At 48.2% G+C, this 13827-nt stretch overlaps 1 protein-coding gene across 1 annotated transcript in view; it reads right to left on the reverse strand.

Annotated features, from left to right (window-relative positions):
• PRPF6 (pre-mRNA processing factor 6) overlaps positions 1-13827 on the reverse strand; it is a 60406-nt gene that overhangs the window by 30237 nt on the left and 16342 nt on the right. The window contains exons 7-12 of the mRNA XM_058174570.1: positions 12995-13089; positions 10383-10539; positions 9407-9569; positions 5013-5131; positions 3498-3716; positions 507-629 (exon numbers count right to left, since the gene is read on the reverse strand). Coding sequence (XP_058030553.1) covers positions 507-629; positions 3498-3716; positions 5013-5131; positions 9407-9569; positions 10383-10539; positions 12995-13089 — 876 coding nt within the window. The remainder of the gene's footprint in view (positions 1-506; positions 630-3497; positions 3717-5012; positions 5132-9406; positions 9570-10382; positions 10540-12994; positions 13090-13827) is intronic.

Here is a 13827-nt window from a genome sequence, read left to right on the forward strand (position 1 = left end):
CCACTTATTAATTGTTCTAACTGTCAGGAAATTTCTCCTTAGTTCTAAGTTGCTTCTTTCTTTGATCAGTTTCCACCCATTGCTTCTTGTTCCACCCTCAGGTGCTTTGGAGAATATCTTGACTCCCTCTTCTTTGTGGCAACCCCTGAGATATTGGAAGACTGCTATCATGTCTCCCCTAGTCCTTCTTTTCATTAAACTAGACATACCCAGTTCCTGCCACTGTTCTTCATATGTTTTAGCCTCCAGTCCTCTAATCATCTTTGTTGCTCTTCTCTGCACTCTTTCTAGAGTCTCAACATCTTTTTTACATCGTGGCGACCAAAACTGGATGCAATATTCCAAGTGTGGCCTTACCAAGGCATTATAAAGTGGCACTAACACTAAGTCAAGGATTACCCTATATTTCTCTTTAACGTGAATGTATTTATTATTCTACAATGTGTCCCACCTTATTCTACCTCTTGGTCCTGTCCTCGGCTTCCCACCCGAGGCCTTTTACTTACACTATCAGCATCTTCCATCCAGGTGTGCTTGCGATCTTCCTCTTCGATCCCAATCCCGATCACTGCTCTCATGATAGCTTGGCATGTGGCCACGCTTCTGGCTTTATCGCATTCTTCAGCATCCTGGAAAAAATTCATGGCGCCAATTCAGGGCAACCAAGGGGCAATTCCACCCGAACACACCCTTGCTGGAGAGCTTCACTCTATCCCTAACCTGCCAAGGCCCATCACTGGTTGTTCTGCCCCCTCCCCACTGCATTTTCCCCCAAGCAGAGGTGAGAAGCCAAGTATCTTAGAACAGGGGTCTCCACCCTTGGTGACATTCAAGACTTGTGGACTTCAACTCCTAGAATCTCTCAGCCATTGCTGGCTGAGGAATTCTGGGAGTTGAAGTCCACAAGTCTTAAAGTCACCAAGTTTGGAGACCCCTGTCCTCTTTTTTAGGCCAGGGGTCACCAACCTTTCGGACCTCAGGGACCACTAAATTCATAATTTTAAATTCCGTGGACCATTAATATGATCTGCCTAATGACCGGCTGGGTGGGTGTGGCTAGGTGGTCATGTGACTGGGTGGGCATGGCCAATTCAATGTCACTCATGTCAAGAGGCACCTTGCCAGCCTCTACTCGCCCCTCCCCACCCACTCCTCACCTGCCCGCTTGGGCTCCTTAGGGCCCCAACAGGAAGCAGTTGTTGGAGCTAAGCATGAGAAAGAGTTGGCAAAACAGCTGGCTCAGTTCAGATTAGATCTGACCAAGGAGGCTCAACAGAAGCACCTCACTGAGGACTAGGAGCATAGGTTTCCAAGCAGAAGGAAGACCTGCGGGAGTACAAGGCCAGGTACCGGCACCTGGAGGCTCAGCAGGCTGAGATGGTCAGCCAGTTCCAGGCCATGATGCAGTCCCACTGGAACAAGGCCCTCCAGCCGGCTGAGGAATTCTGGGAGTTGAAGTCCACAAGTCTTACTCCTGTCTTATAAGAGTATGTGCTTAGTTAAGTATCTAAAGAGGTTAAATTATGGTAACTGGACCAAAGTTTACTAAGCTGACACATTTCACTACTCATCCAAGTAAACAAAATTTTGCTTAGGCTTTGAGTGTTGTTGTAATTCTTGCTAAGCATCTTTCATTTCCAATGGGGGGGAAAAAACAGTCGTAATAATTCTTTCCTCTCTAAAAATCTGCATTAGAGCAATGATCAACACTGGGCCTCTGTGGCTCAGACTGGTAAGACAGTCTGTTATTAACACAGCTGCCTGCAATTATTGCAGGTTCTAGTCCCACCAGGCCCAAGGTTGACTCAGCCTTCCATCCTTTATAAGGTAGGTAAAATGAGGACCCAGATTGTTGGGGGCAATAAGTTGACTTTGTATATAAATATACAAATAGGATGAAGACTATTGCTAACATAGTGTAAGCCGCCCTGAGTCTTTGGAGAAGGGCGGGATATAAATGCAAATTTAAAAAAAACACTGACAGATACATGAGCTTCATTAGTTCACAGGCTAACAGTGATTAAATATTTAACTATAACTGAAAGAAGCAGGGGAAAAAAATTTTTTTCTATTGCGTGTTTTTCATCCGCCTTTCTTGAGCATCCAAGACATCTCTCCCATCTACTTCCGGTAGATTCCAGAGCACCAGCTGTTTCAATCTATAACCTCTAAAATATTCATATATTTGAAGAGTGCTTGGTGCTCTCTGAGCTTGGCTGTTTTCTTGCAGACGTTACATTACCCAAAGTAGGTAACATCATAGTTTGGGTAACGACAAATCTGCAAAAAAACAGCCAAGCTTGGAAGACGTCAGAGAGCCTCATTTCAACCCAGGGTGATAAATATTCTTCTTTATTCGTACTCATATATTTCTCGTGGCCCAAAGTGCCACAGAAATTGTTATGAACTGGGACCCGTTAGACATTTTGCAATACATTTTACAAATCTGTTTATGCTATTCCAGATCACATAGTAGCACCCACGCTGAACACATATAAAATTCCACCTTAGGTATGAAAGCCGGCTGGGTGACTTTGGGCCAACCAGGAGATGGTGAGTTCTAGTCCTGCCTTAGGCATGAAAAGTGACTGGATGACTTTGGCCCAATCACCAGGAGACAGTGAGTTCTAGTCCCTTCTCAGGCATGAAAGGCAACAGGGTGACTTTGGGCCAATCACCAGGAGACAGTGAGTTCTAGTCCCACCTCAGGCATGAAAGGCAACTGGGTGACTTTGGGCCAATCATTAGGAGACAGTGAGTTCTAGTCCCACCTCAGACGTGAAAGCTGGCTGGGTGACTTTTGGCCAATCACCAGGAGACAGTGAGTTCTAGTCCCATCTCAGGCATGAAAGGCAACTGGGTGACTTTTGGCCAATCACCAGGAGACAGTGAGTTCTAGTCCCACCTCAGGCATGAAAGGCAACTGGGTGACTTTGGGCCAATCATTAGGAGACAGTGAGTTCTAGTCCCACCTCAGACGTGAAAGCTGGCTGGGTGACTTTTGGCCAATCACCAGGAGACAGTGAGTTCTAGTCCCAGTTTAGGCATGAAAGGCAACTGGGTGACTTTGGGCCAATCACCAGGAGACAGTGAGTTCTAGTCCCACTTTAGGCATGAAAGGCAACTGGGTGACTTTAGGTCAATCACCGGGAAATGGTGAGTTCTAGTCCTGCCTTAAGCATGAAAGCCAGTTGGGTGACTTTGGGCCAGTCCCTCTCTCTCTCTCTCTCTCTCAGCCCACCCCACCTCACAGGGTTATTGTGGGGGGAAAACAGGAGGCGGAAGGAGTATTAGGCATGTTCGCTTCCTTGAATTATGTATAAAAATAATAAAAGGTGAGGTAAAAAGAAACAAATAATTAAAAACAATGATCTACAGCAGCTTTTTCCAGCTCCGTGCCTTGGAATAATTTGGGACCCCTATTTCAAAAGGCCTGGAAGACACCAGGTTAGAAAAGTCAGGCTTTCAAAGAGAAAGAGATCCTCCTCGGCGGGTACCTGGATCCACTGTTCCCGGTTGATTTCCACTCCATTAGCCCTCAACGAGGTGATGGCTCGGTCAATGATCTTCTCCACCATCTGAGTGTTCCCGTTGGCTTCCTCGAGCTTGGCAGCTGTGATCCAGATGTGCCGGTCGGTTGGAATGTTCTCACGGGCTTTGTTTAAGACCTTACGGGCGTTTTCGTAGGTTTCGAGCCTCGCCAGGGCAAGCCACAGCTGGAACAAAGGAAACAAAAAGAGTTGATGTGGAGCAGCAGTGGGTTTCACATTAGGTTACTACCGGTTCGCCCCCTCTGCGCACGCACCCAGTTCACAAGCGCGCCTGCCTTCTGTGCGTGTGCCCGGCCTTCCGTGCATGCACTTTGCTCTCGCGCGCACCTGTTGTGACCCAGGCCCAAGTAGGGAGTAGGAAACTCAGTCCGTGAAAAAACAAACAAACTTTACTCGAACAGCTGGGAATTACTTCATTCTCAGCTAAATTAAAACAAATTCCTCCCAACACAAATTCCTCAGTCCTATCACCAACCTTGGTCCAATTAGGCAAACTGCCAAAGGCCTTTCTTGGCAAACGTTCAGAAGTCACAGAAATAAATGTAAGACGTAGACGAAGCAGAAGACGAAGCTACCAACGTTGTTTTCCGGCAAAGCCCAAATGCCGTTGCTGGTCTTTTAAGCCTTATGGGAGGGGCCAATCATCTCTTGGCCCTACTCCCAAGTCGTCCTCTTTGCTTGAGCTGCTCTTGCCTTCTGGCAGCTCTTCTCATGCGTGCATTAGGAACAGGCTCCTCCTGTTCCTCTGCCTCTCTACTGTCAGCCTCTGGAGGCTCTGGAGTCCGCACATCACTACCAGATCGCCCTGGCCCCATCTCAGCCTCCGACGCAGAGCCCATATCCGGGCCTTTCCCAGCCTCCAGGACTGGCCCACGCTCTTCCTCAGCCTCATTGCTGTCCGACTCCGTTGCCAGCTCTGCAGGCTGCTGGCGGACCACAACGTATGTGGCCGAAGTGATCCATGTTATCTGACACACACGGCGTCACCTGTTCCTTTTCTGGGTTTATGGCACGCATCCGCGTGTGACTATCAGCTGGCTTTTTTGCATGCGGTAGTGCCGGAAGCTAGAAGAGCTGGTCTTCCATTTTGCTGTGTGAGCATGTGCCAGCTGATCGTCGTGTGCGCATGCACGCCAGAAACCTGGAAGAGTAGCTGGCTGAAACTGGAAGTTCAGTAGCCGAAACCGGAAGTTCATTTTCAGGGGCGCGCATATGCCCAGGGAAGCTCCTCTTCCAGGTTGCGGCCCAGACATGCGTGAAGCCAGCATGCGTGAAGCCATCACTGTTCTAGAGGCAAGTTGTTCCACTGATTAATTGTTCTAACTGTCAGGAAATTTCTCCTTAGTTCTAAGTTGCTTCTCTCCTTGATTAGTTTTCACCCATTGCTTCTTGTCCTGCCCTCAGATGCTTTGGAGAATAGGTTGTCCTCCCTCTGTGTACAAAACCAATCTGCCCACTTACCTCCACACTGGTGGGGCAGCATTCCACGGCCCGGCTCAGCATTATCCTGGCATCCTCCGGTTCTTCTAATTCAACAGCCGCTTTCCATAAGCGGACTGAATTCGGGACGTGCTCCAGTGCTAAGAAAAAGAAATGAAAGGGGGGTGAGGAAGGGGAGAGAGAGAACAGAAATGCTTTTCTTTATCCAGGACCAAACAATATCCAAGCTGCCAGGTGTAATGCAATTGGCAAATTTAATAGGAAGAGAAACCTTGGAAGCGTGCACGTAAGGGGCTCGCTGTAGAAGGAGGAGTGGCAAAAGCAAGGGGTGGGTGGAGTCAAAAGAGGAATCAGTCTAGAATCCCTACGTAGCCACAAGGGAACGTGCGATTCACTTAACAAAGGCAAATGCTTTGCTAAACAAAAACAAAAAAAGGTCATTAAAATCAGGCATTTTTTTCAATTGCTAGGACTAGCAAGCCGGCCGTATTCAGAAGCCTCGATAGAAATATACCAACTATCAAGATTTAAGAATAGCTGCAGGTTCCAAGCTCTAATCCTAGCGGACTATACACACCCCAGGTGTTTCCCACTTGAGGGACTCCTTTTAGCCAGCCTGCCATATCACCTCAGAATCCCCCCAAGTTCCCACTGCTGCCATTGTCATGCGCTGCCTTGTGGACTTCAGAAGACATTCACACTCGCCCCCTTTTCACTGATCATCCCCAATTTTCTGCTTTGATAGCTCAAAATGGAAAAGGATGGGCAAGAAAAGAGAGGGTCTAAGTTACCTGAGGAACCATCTCACCCAGTAGTGAAATTCAATTTTTTTTTACTACCAGTTCTGTGGGCGTGGCTTGGCGGGCGTGGTGTAGCTTGGTGGGCGTGGCAGGGGAAGGATACTGCAAAATCCCCATTCCCTCCCCACTCCTGGGGGAAAGGATATTGCAACATCTCCATTCCCACCCCACTCTGGGGCCAGCCAGAGCTGGTAATTTGCCGGTTCTCCGAACTACTCAAAATTTCCGCTATCGGTTCTCCAGAACCGGTCAGAACCTGCTGAAACCCACCTCTGCTATCCTCTCCTTTTAATTTCAGTGTTTGAAACAGGAAGTTTGTCAAGGTTCCAGAAAAACCCCCAAGAGACGATGCTAAACATTGACCTCTTAATGCAAAAACTGCAATAGCTTTTTACTCCACTCTTAAAATACCAAGCTGGGGCTGTGACTTCAGTTACGGCCGTTAATGACCGACCAACAACGATGACTGGGTTATCCACGGAAAATTTATGGTGATGATGTTCTGATTTAGCTGGATGGAAAAACCACCTTCCATCACGTTTATAGCTTCAGCGGGAGATTCTTTAAGAGACTATAAAGCGCAGAATGACAGGGTGGGACAGTGTGTTCTGGCAACCAAGAGTGTTCCGTTTTCACACATCACATGTTGTTTTCCATCAACACTGTCAAACTATTTACTGAATCTGCACTACTATTAATCTTCTCATAGTTCCCATCACCCATCTCTTTCCACTTATGACTGTATGACTGTAACTTGTTGCTGGCAATCCTTATGATTTATATTGATATATTGACCATCAATTGTGTTGTAAATGTTGTACCTTGATGAAGGTATCTTTTCTTTTATGTACACTGAGAGCATCTGCACCAAGACAAATTCCTTGTGTGTCCAATCACACTTGGCCAATAAAAAATTCTATTCTATTCTATTCTATTCAGAATCGGGCTCATATGCCAGGCATTCTCACACACACACACACACATATTTTTTGGTCTTCCTCCCCAACCAATGCCCCGCTAAGGAAATGCCAGTTCAATGCATTGTTCAATCTGTTCGTATTCAGGTCTTGGCCGACAACTATGGCTCCGCGCCTATGATTGGGATGGAATTTAAAAGAGAGATCATAACAACAATGTGAAGACTATGGGCCACGTGAGAGCCGTCAGCCTGCAGAGCTACTCTACAGTAAGTGGGTGTGTAGAGGAGAACTTTGGTCTTTTCTTTTTGCGGGGGGTGGGGTGGGGTGGCGGGGGGGCTGGTAGTTTTCATTATTTTATTTGTATCCCATCTTTTATTACTTTGACAAATAACTCAAGGCAGGGGACATGTGCAAAGTACCTTCTCCCTCCTACTTTTCCCACAATGACCCTGTGAGGTGGATTGGGTTGAGAAAGGGTGATTGGCCCAAAGTCAGCCAATTGGCTTTCATGCCTAAGGTAGGACTAGAACTTCCAGTCTCCTGGTGATTGGCCCAAAGTCACCCAATTGGCTTTCATGCCTAAGGCAGGACTAGAACTCACAGTCTCCTGGTGTTTGACTCAAAGTCACCCAGCCAGCTTTCATGCCTAAGGCAGGACGCAAATGACCAGCTGTCTGCAAGGAGTATAAATCCTTCCATTACCCCACCATCCAGTCAGAGCTGAAGAAGCTTCTTGGATGAGAAGTGAAACGTCTTCAAAAGAAAAACCAGAAAGTCCGGTTGCCTCTTGAAAAAAGCACCTTTGGGACAACGACCCCAAAAGATATGATTTCATCAAAGCTGAATGAAACCAAGGCTAATCATTATCGCCACTGAGGAATCCAATCATTAATACGCCGTCCACTCAGGTGAGAATCTGAAAAGAACCAACCCACACAGTCCTTGCGTCGCAATGTAATGGAGCCGAGTGCCCATTACAACTTGGTTGCAAGTTGTCACCGTCTGTCGTGTCCCACTCCTCCGCTGACGGCCGGGTCAGGGAAATCCGAATCAGGCTTGCCTCTGCAGCTCTGCCCAAAGTCCTAGCAAAGTCCTCAGAGCAGGCAGGAGACCAGAAAGTGACTTCAGCAAGATAAGTTCGACTTTGCCTGACTCAGAGACTGCCAGAAAGCAGATCCTTTATATAGGCCATGGGGTGTGGCTCCATGACTCAGCACTCATTAAGGCCTGCCCCTCCCTTCCTTCTGTTGCCTCCGCCTATCCAGTCTTCTGATGTGAGGGTCACTCCAATCAGCAGCTGTTGGAAGTAAACTTTCCTCAGGCTCACATGCTGTGGAGGAGGGGGAGGGGTCTAGCTGCTCCGTTTGCCTGGGCATGGAGCCAGGGCTGGGGCTGGGGGGTGCTCCCTCCTCTGCAGCCTGCTTGGGCATGGAGCCAGGGCTGGGACCGGGAGGTGCCCCCTCCTCTGCAGCTTGTCTGGGCATGAAGCCAGGACTGGGGCCAGGAGGCATACATTCCTCTGTGTTCGGAAGCAGATAAGCAGACCCCGGCTGCGGTGAGAGCGGGCAAGACACAACACCGTCGCAAAACGGGGTCAGTCCCGTGACTGCCCTGATTTTACTCCCTTTTTTTGGCGGTAGTTGTAAAGTGAACGCCGTGGCTATAAAGCGACCACTGTGATTCTGTTGGAAATTGAAGAATCGGTTTCCAGCAAAGTTATCGTAAAACGAGACCAATGGACTTGGCTGTTAACTGTAGATATGTTGCCAAGTTGTCATTAGATTATGGGGGGGGGGGGTGATCAAAATCTTTGTAAGTCATAGATCCTCTTTTCTGTTCTTTCGTAAAGAATGGTCACTAAATCACCAGTCATATATCAAAGGCTACCTGTACACACCTGGTCCTCTAGGGGTTACTGAACTGCATCTCCCATCATCCCTTCCTACCAGCTGTGCTCATCAGTGTTTCTGGGAACTGGTTTTCCAACTTCCCCTGGCTTTAAAAGATCTCAAAATCCATAAAGCAGTGTTTCTCAACCTCGGTCACTTTAAGATGAGTAGAGTTTCAACTCCCAGAATTCCCCAGTCCCTCTCCCAGGTAGCAACGTGTTGTGGTCCACTGGCGGCCAGCAGAGCCAGACAGTGAGGAGGTTGGGGAGGAACTTGGGCCAGTCCTGGGGGCTGGGAAAAGCTCGGACGAGGGCTCTGAATCGGAGGCAGAGAGGGAGTTAGACAGCAGTGAGGCAGAGGAACAGCTGGAGCCCGTTCCCATGTGCAGAGCTGTCAGAAGACAAGAACAAACTCAGAAAGCAGGGTCGACTCAGGAGTAAGGCCACACCTTGGAGGTGATCGGCCCCTCCCATAGGAAACAAAAGAGGAGAAAACAGGGAGCGGCTTTTGCAGGAAACAATTTGCCCGTGACTCTAAGAGACTCTGTGCCGGGTTTTGCCTTATACTACAGTTGGAAACAAGTTACATGGCAGCTTGCCAAGCGAGATAAGGTCTGTGTTGATAAACATTCCTTTGAAAAACTGTTTGGACTGTGACTATGAATGAACATAATTCACAGTCGTGTAAATAAAGGAGGTTTTGCTGGGACCAATTCCTGCCTCCTGCTTGTTAAGGGAGCCTCGGTCAGAACATGAGATGCCACTTTTTAAACCAAACTGAGGTTCTCTTCTATGGGCCCGTCTCACCTTTCCGAAGGACTCTCTTCTTGGCTCGAATATCAGTCTCCAACTCGGCGGCTCTGATATAAATCCGGACCGATTGGGGGAGGTGACGGACGGCCTGAGCCACCACAGCCTTGGCAGTATCTCCAGGCTGCAAACGCGCAGCCTCCAACCATACGTCTTCGCTCTGGAGAAAGGCAGAGAATAAAGGAAGTTGGTGGCTTATTGGTTATGGGATCCAAGTTCTTTAAAGCAGGGGTCTCCAACCTTGGTCACTTAAGACTTGTGGACTTCAACTCCCAAAATTCCTCAGCCGGATGTGTCTGTTTCTTTTTCTCTTACCCGCCGAAGTGGAGAGATTGCAGAGGAAGGGATTATAAGAGAGTAAGCAAAGCTGGCTGAGGAATTCTGAGAGTTGAAGTCCACAAGTCTTAAAGTTGCCAAGGTTGGAGAGCCCTGCTTTAAAGGGAGGGCGTGGGAGGAACATGAGAAATACCAATATCAGGGAGTCCTCGACTTATGACCACAATTAAGCCCAACATTTCCATTCTTAAGCAAGAGAGCTATTAAGGGAGTCCTGGCCCATTTTACGACCTTTCTTGCCACGGTTCTTAAGTGAATCGTTGCAGAGCAGGGGGTTGGACTAGAAGACCTCCAAGGTCCCTTCCAACTCTGTTATTTTATCATTCTGTTATTCAGTTGTTAAGTCGGGAACATAGTTGTTAGGTGAATCCGGCTTCGCCGTTGACCTTGCTCATCAGGAAGGTCGCAAAACGTGACCCCCGGGACACTGCAACCGTCGTAAATGTGAGTCAGTTGTCGAGAGTCTGAATTTTGATCGCGTGACCATAGGGACGCTGCAGCGGTCGTTAAGTGTGAAAAACGCCGGTTTTCAGTGCGGTTGTAACTTCGAATGGTCAGTAAACGAATGGTCCTAAATCGAGGACTGCCTATGTCTTAAGGATCCAGAAAATTAAAACTTCTGCAAAACAGCCCTCACCTTGGGACACATTTCGGTTCCTTTCATGATGAGATTCCGAGCCACCTGCAGCTTCCCCGTCACCTCTTCCAAGCGGGCCGAAGCGATCCAGGCCGGTGGGTGGTGAGGGTTCGTCTCTCGCACCGATTTCAGAAGCAAGCGTGCTTTCTTGATGTCGCTAGGGAGAGAGAAAACGTGAGAGGCAAAAGCTTCATTCCCTGCAGTGCCAGCCCTACTTAGATCAAAATATATCGCAAGAATGCAGAGAATAGATGTCCCCCTTGTAACTTATTTTCACACACACAACATCAAAAGGAGAGGGGTCAGGTTTGAATTGTGGAGTCCTTGGAGCTCTCTGAGCTTGGTCTTTTTCTTAGACATTTCATTACCCAACTAGGTGTCATGCCCCCGTCGGAATCTGAATCTGAAGGGGAAGAGGAAGGGCTGACAGAGAGCGAGAGAGTGGATCTACTGGCTGTGGAAAAAACTGGGGAAGAGCAAAGTCAGGCTGGGCCGAGCAGGGGAGAGGTAGAACAAGGGAGAGGGGGGTTCAGATGAAGACCAAGGCCCACCCCCTCCTCATTCTAGGCAGCGCAGGAACGGAGAAGAGAGCAATGTGGGTTGCGTGGCTTCCCAGGGAGGAAAGGGACCTGATCGTCTTTACAAGGCACAGGTGCTGCCGGAGCTTAAAAGGAAAGGCAAATGGAACAAACGCTGAGTTTATCTGGTGTTTCTTTGAATCCTGACATCCTCCCAACTGGCTTGATTTATTGCCGTGCTACTTTACTTGTGGAATTCCTTATTTTGCTTGCTCTGCCGGATTAATTACGTCTTGCCTTTGGATTTTTTTTGTTAGAAGTTTTCTGCTTACAACGTTTGGGACTGAAATACTGCCAGCCAAAGACTATTACAGGTTGATGGAAGAGCTCTCTCCAGGCCGGAGAGTTGAAAGGGACATTGGAGGGCACAGTTGGTGATAATAAAGGGACTCCTATCGGTTCTCTGGCTGTGTTGCCTTTCTGCCACGCCCCAAGTCATCACACTAGGCAACATGATCAGTGCTAGAAAAGAGTGAGGTTTGTGGAGTGGAGTGAAGAAGGGGAAGTGGAAGGTGGAGGGAGGGAGGGAGAAGGAGAACTGTGAGGTCTTTGGTGCCTTGGTTGTTTTCTTGTAGACGTTTCATTGCCCAACTAGGTAACATCATCAGTGCTACGTAGAAGAGAGTGGTGCTTGTGGAGTGGAGTGAAGAAGGGGGAGGGAGGGAGGGAGGAGGAAGAGGAGGAGAGGAGAACTGCGAGGGCCTTGGTTGTTTTCTTGTAGATATTTCACTGCACTAGATCAGGAGTCTCCAACCTTGGCAACTTTAAGCCTGGTGGACTTCACCTCCCAGAATTCTGGATGCTGGGATGCTGGGAGTTGAAGTCCACCAGGCTTAAAGTTGCCAAGGTTGGAGACCCCTGCACTAGATAACATCCTCAGTGCTAGAAGGGAGGGGGAGCTTGTGAGTGGAGTGGAGTGGAGTAGGGAGGAGGAGGGGGAATGGGTCCTTGGTGCTCTCTGAGCTTTTCCTGCAGAGATTTCATTACCCAACTAGGTAACATCACCAGCGCTAATGATATTACCTAGTTGGGTAACAAAACACCCGCAAGAAACCAACCAAGTTCGGACAGCACCAAGGACTCCACATTCCTTGGTGTGGGCCTCTGGTGGCTCAGCAGACTAAGTCTGTCTGTTATTAACACAGCTGCCTGCAATTACTGCAAGTTCAAGTCCCACCAGGCCCAAGGTTGACTCAGCCTTCCATCCTTTATAAGGTAGGTAAAATGAGGACCCTGATTGTTGGGGGCAAAAAAAGTTGATTTTGTATATAATATACAAATGGATGAAGACTATTGCTTGACATAGTGTAAGCCGCCCTGAGTCTTCGGAGAAGGGCGGGATATATATTCAAATTTAAAAAAATTCACTCCTCCACAATCACCTTTCTGACCTTGGACCCAAAGTGTTGTACAGCCTCTTTCTACCCGCAATTTGGACAATATTATCACACCGCTCTTCCACTAAAATTAGATCTACGGGCAGGGACGGAGAAGGCACTGGCAAAGGTAGCCTTAGGATAGGTTGCAGCTTCTCGGGAAGGAGGGAAGACTTCTATATATTCACGCAGCCTTTTCAACACAGACCTTTCTATTCTTTCTATCGCTGGGGTGGCGAACCCATGGCATCTGTGCCATGTCGCCCGGCACGCACGGTCTTGCCTGTTTGTCTTCCGGGTTTCTGGCACGCATGTCCTTCGCGCACGTGGCAGTGCCGAAAACTGGTGTGGCTATGCGCGCTGGCCAGCTGATTGCCAGGTGCGCATGGGCGCCAGAACCCGGAGGTTTGGCTTTTATTATTTATTTATTATTTATTTTCCAGAGCATGATCCCTTCACACGCGCGGCAGTGCCGAAAACTGGTCTGCGCATGCATGCCAACCAGCTGATTGTCGGGCATGCAAGCGTGCTAGAACCCGGAAGTTCAGCTTTTCCAGAGCGCAGCCCTGACGGGCACGTGCGCATGTGACATTTCTGCGTGACGGTTTGCCATCCCGGTTCTGTAGTTATTATACAAGTACCACACCCATGGTCTTACTTGATGTCTCCACCATGTGTGGGAATCATGGAATTTAAATCCGTGAGGTATCCTTTGGGATCCACCACTGTCTGGCCGCTCACCGAGTCTGATACCTGAGGGTTAACCAAAGCCTTGTTAAGATGAGAGAACAAGCAAACAAATGTAAAATGCTAATGACTACATACATCAGGGGTAGTCAACCCTTTTATACCTACCGCCCACTTTTGTATCTCTGTTAGTAGTAAAATTTTCTAAACGCCCACCGGTTCCACAGTAATGCGCCGTGTATCGTCATCTGCGCATGCCTCTCGCGCATCGTGGATTGGGTTTGGGGGGGGGGAGCGCCGGCTACCACCTCTGCTTGTCTGTTACAGCTGGGGTGGTGTAGGAGGAGATGTGTGAGCTATTCTGGGACGAGGCTCTTTTGTTTGCGGTCGCACTATAGCGCCATTTAGTTTCACTTACGTAACGTGAACTAAACTTATGCGCGGTCGATACAAATAGTCTATTTTCAGAAATTTAAATTGTCCCGGAGAATTTTATGAAAACCTAATGAAAATGTTTTTAAATAATGCTATGAATTTTTTTTTTAAAAAGTCAATTAAATTACAAAAAAGGAAAGTGCTTCAGTATTGGGCAAAACCCCTACCGCCCACCATGAAAGCTGGAACACCCACTAGTGGGTAGTAGGGACCAGGTTGACTATCACTGACATACATTTTTCCCATAAAGCGCAGAAAGGGTAAACCATGTCATGCCCATCACTAAGGACAGGTAGTCCTTAGTGATGGGCATAGCAAGACCTCGACTTGCAACAGTTCATTTAGTGACCGTTCAAAGTCACAGCGGCA

Source organism: Ahaetulla prasina, chromosome 3 (assembly GCF_028640845.1).
Source record: "Ahaetulla prasina isolate Xishuangbanna chromosome 3, ASM2864084v1, whole genome shotgun sequence".
Lineage (NCBI taxonomy): Eukaryota > Metazoa > Chordata > Lepidosauria > Squamata > Colubridae > Ahaetulla > Ahaetulla prasina.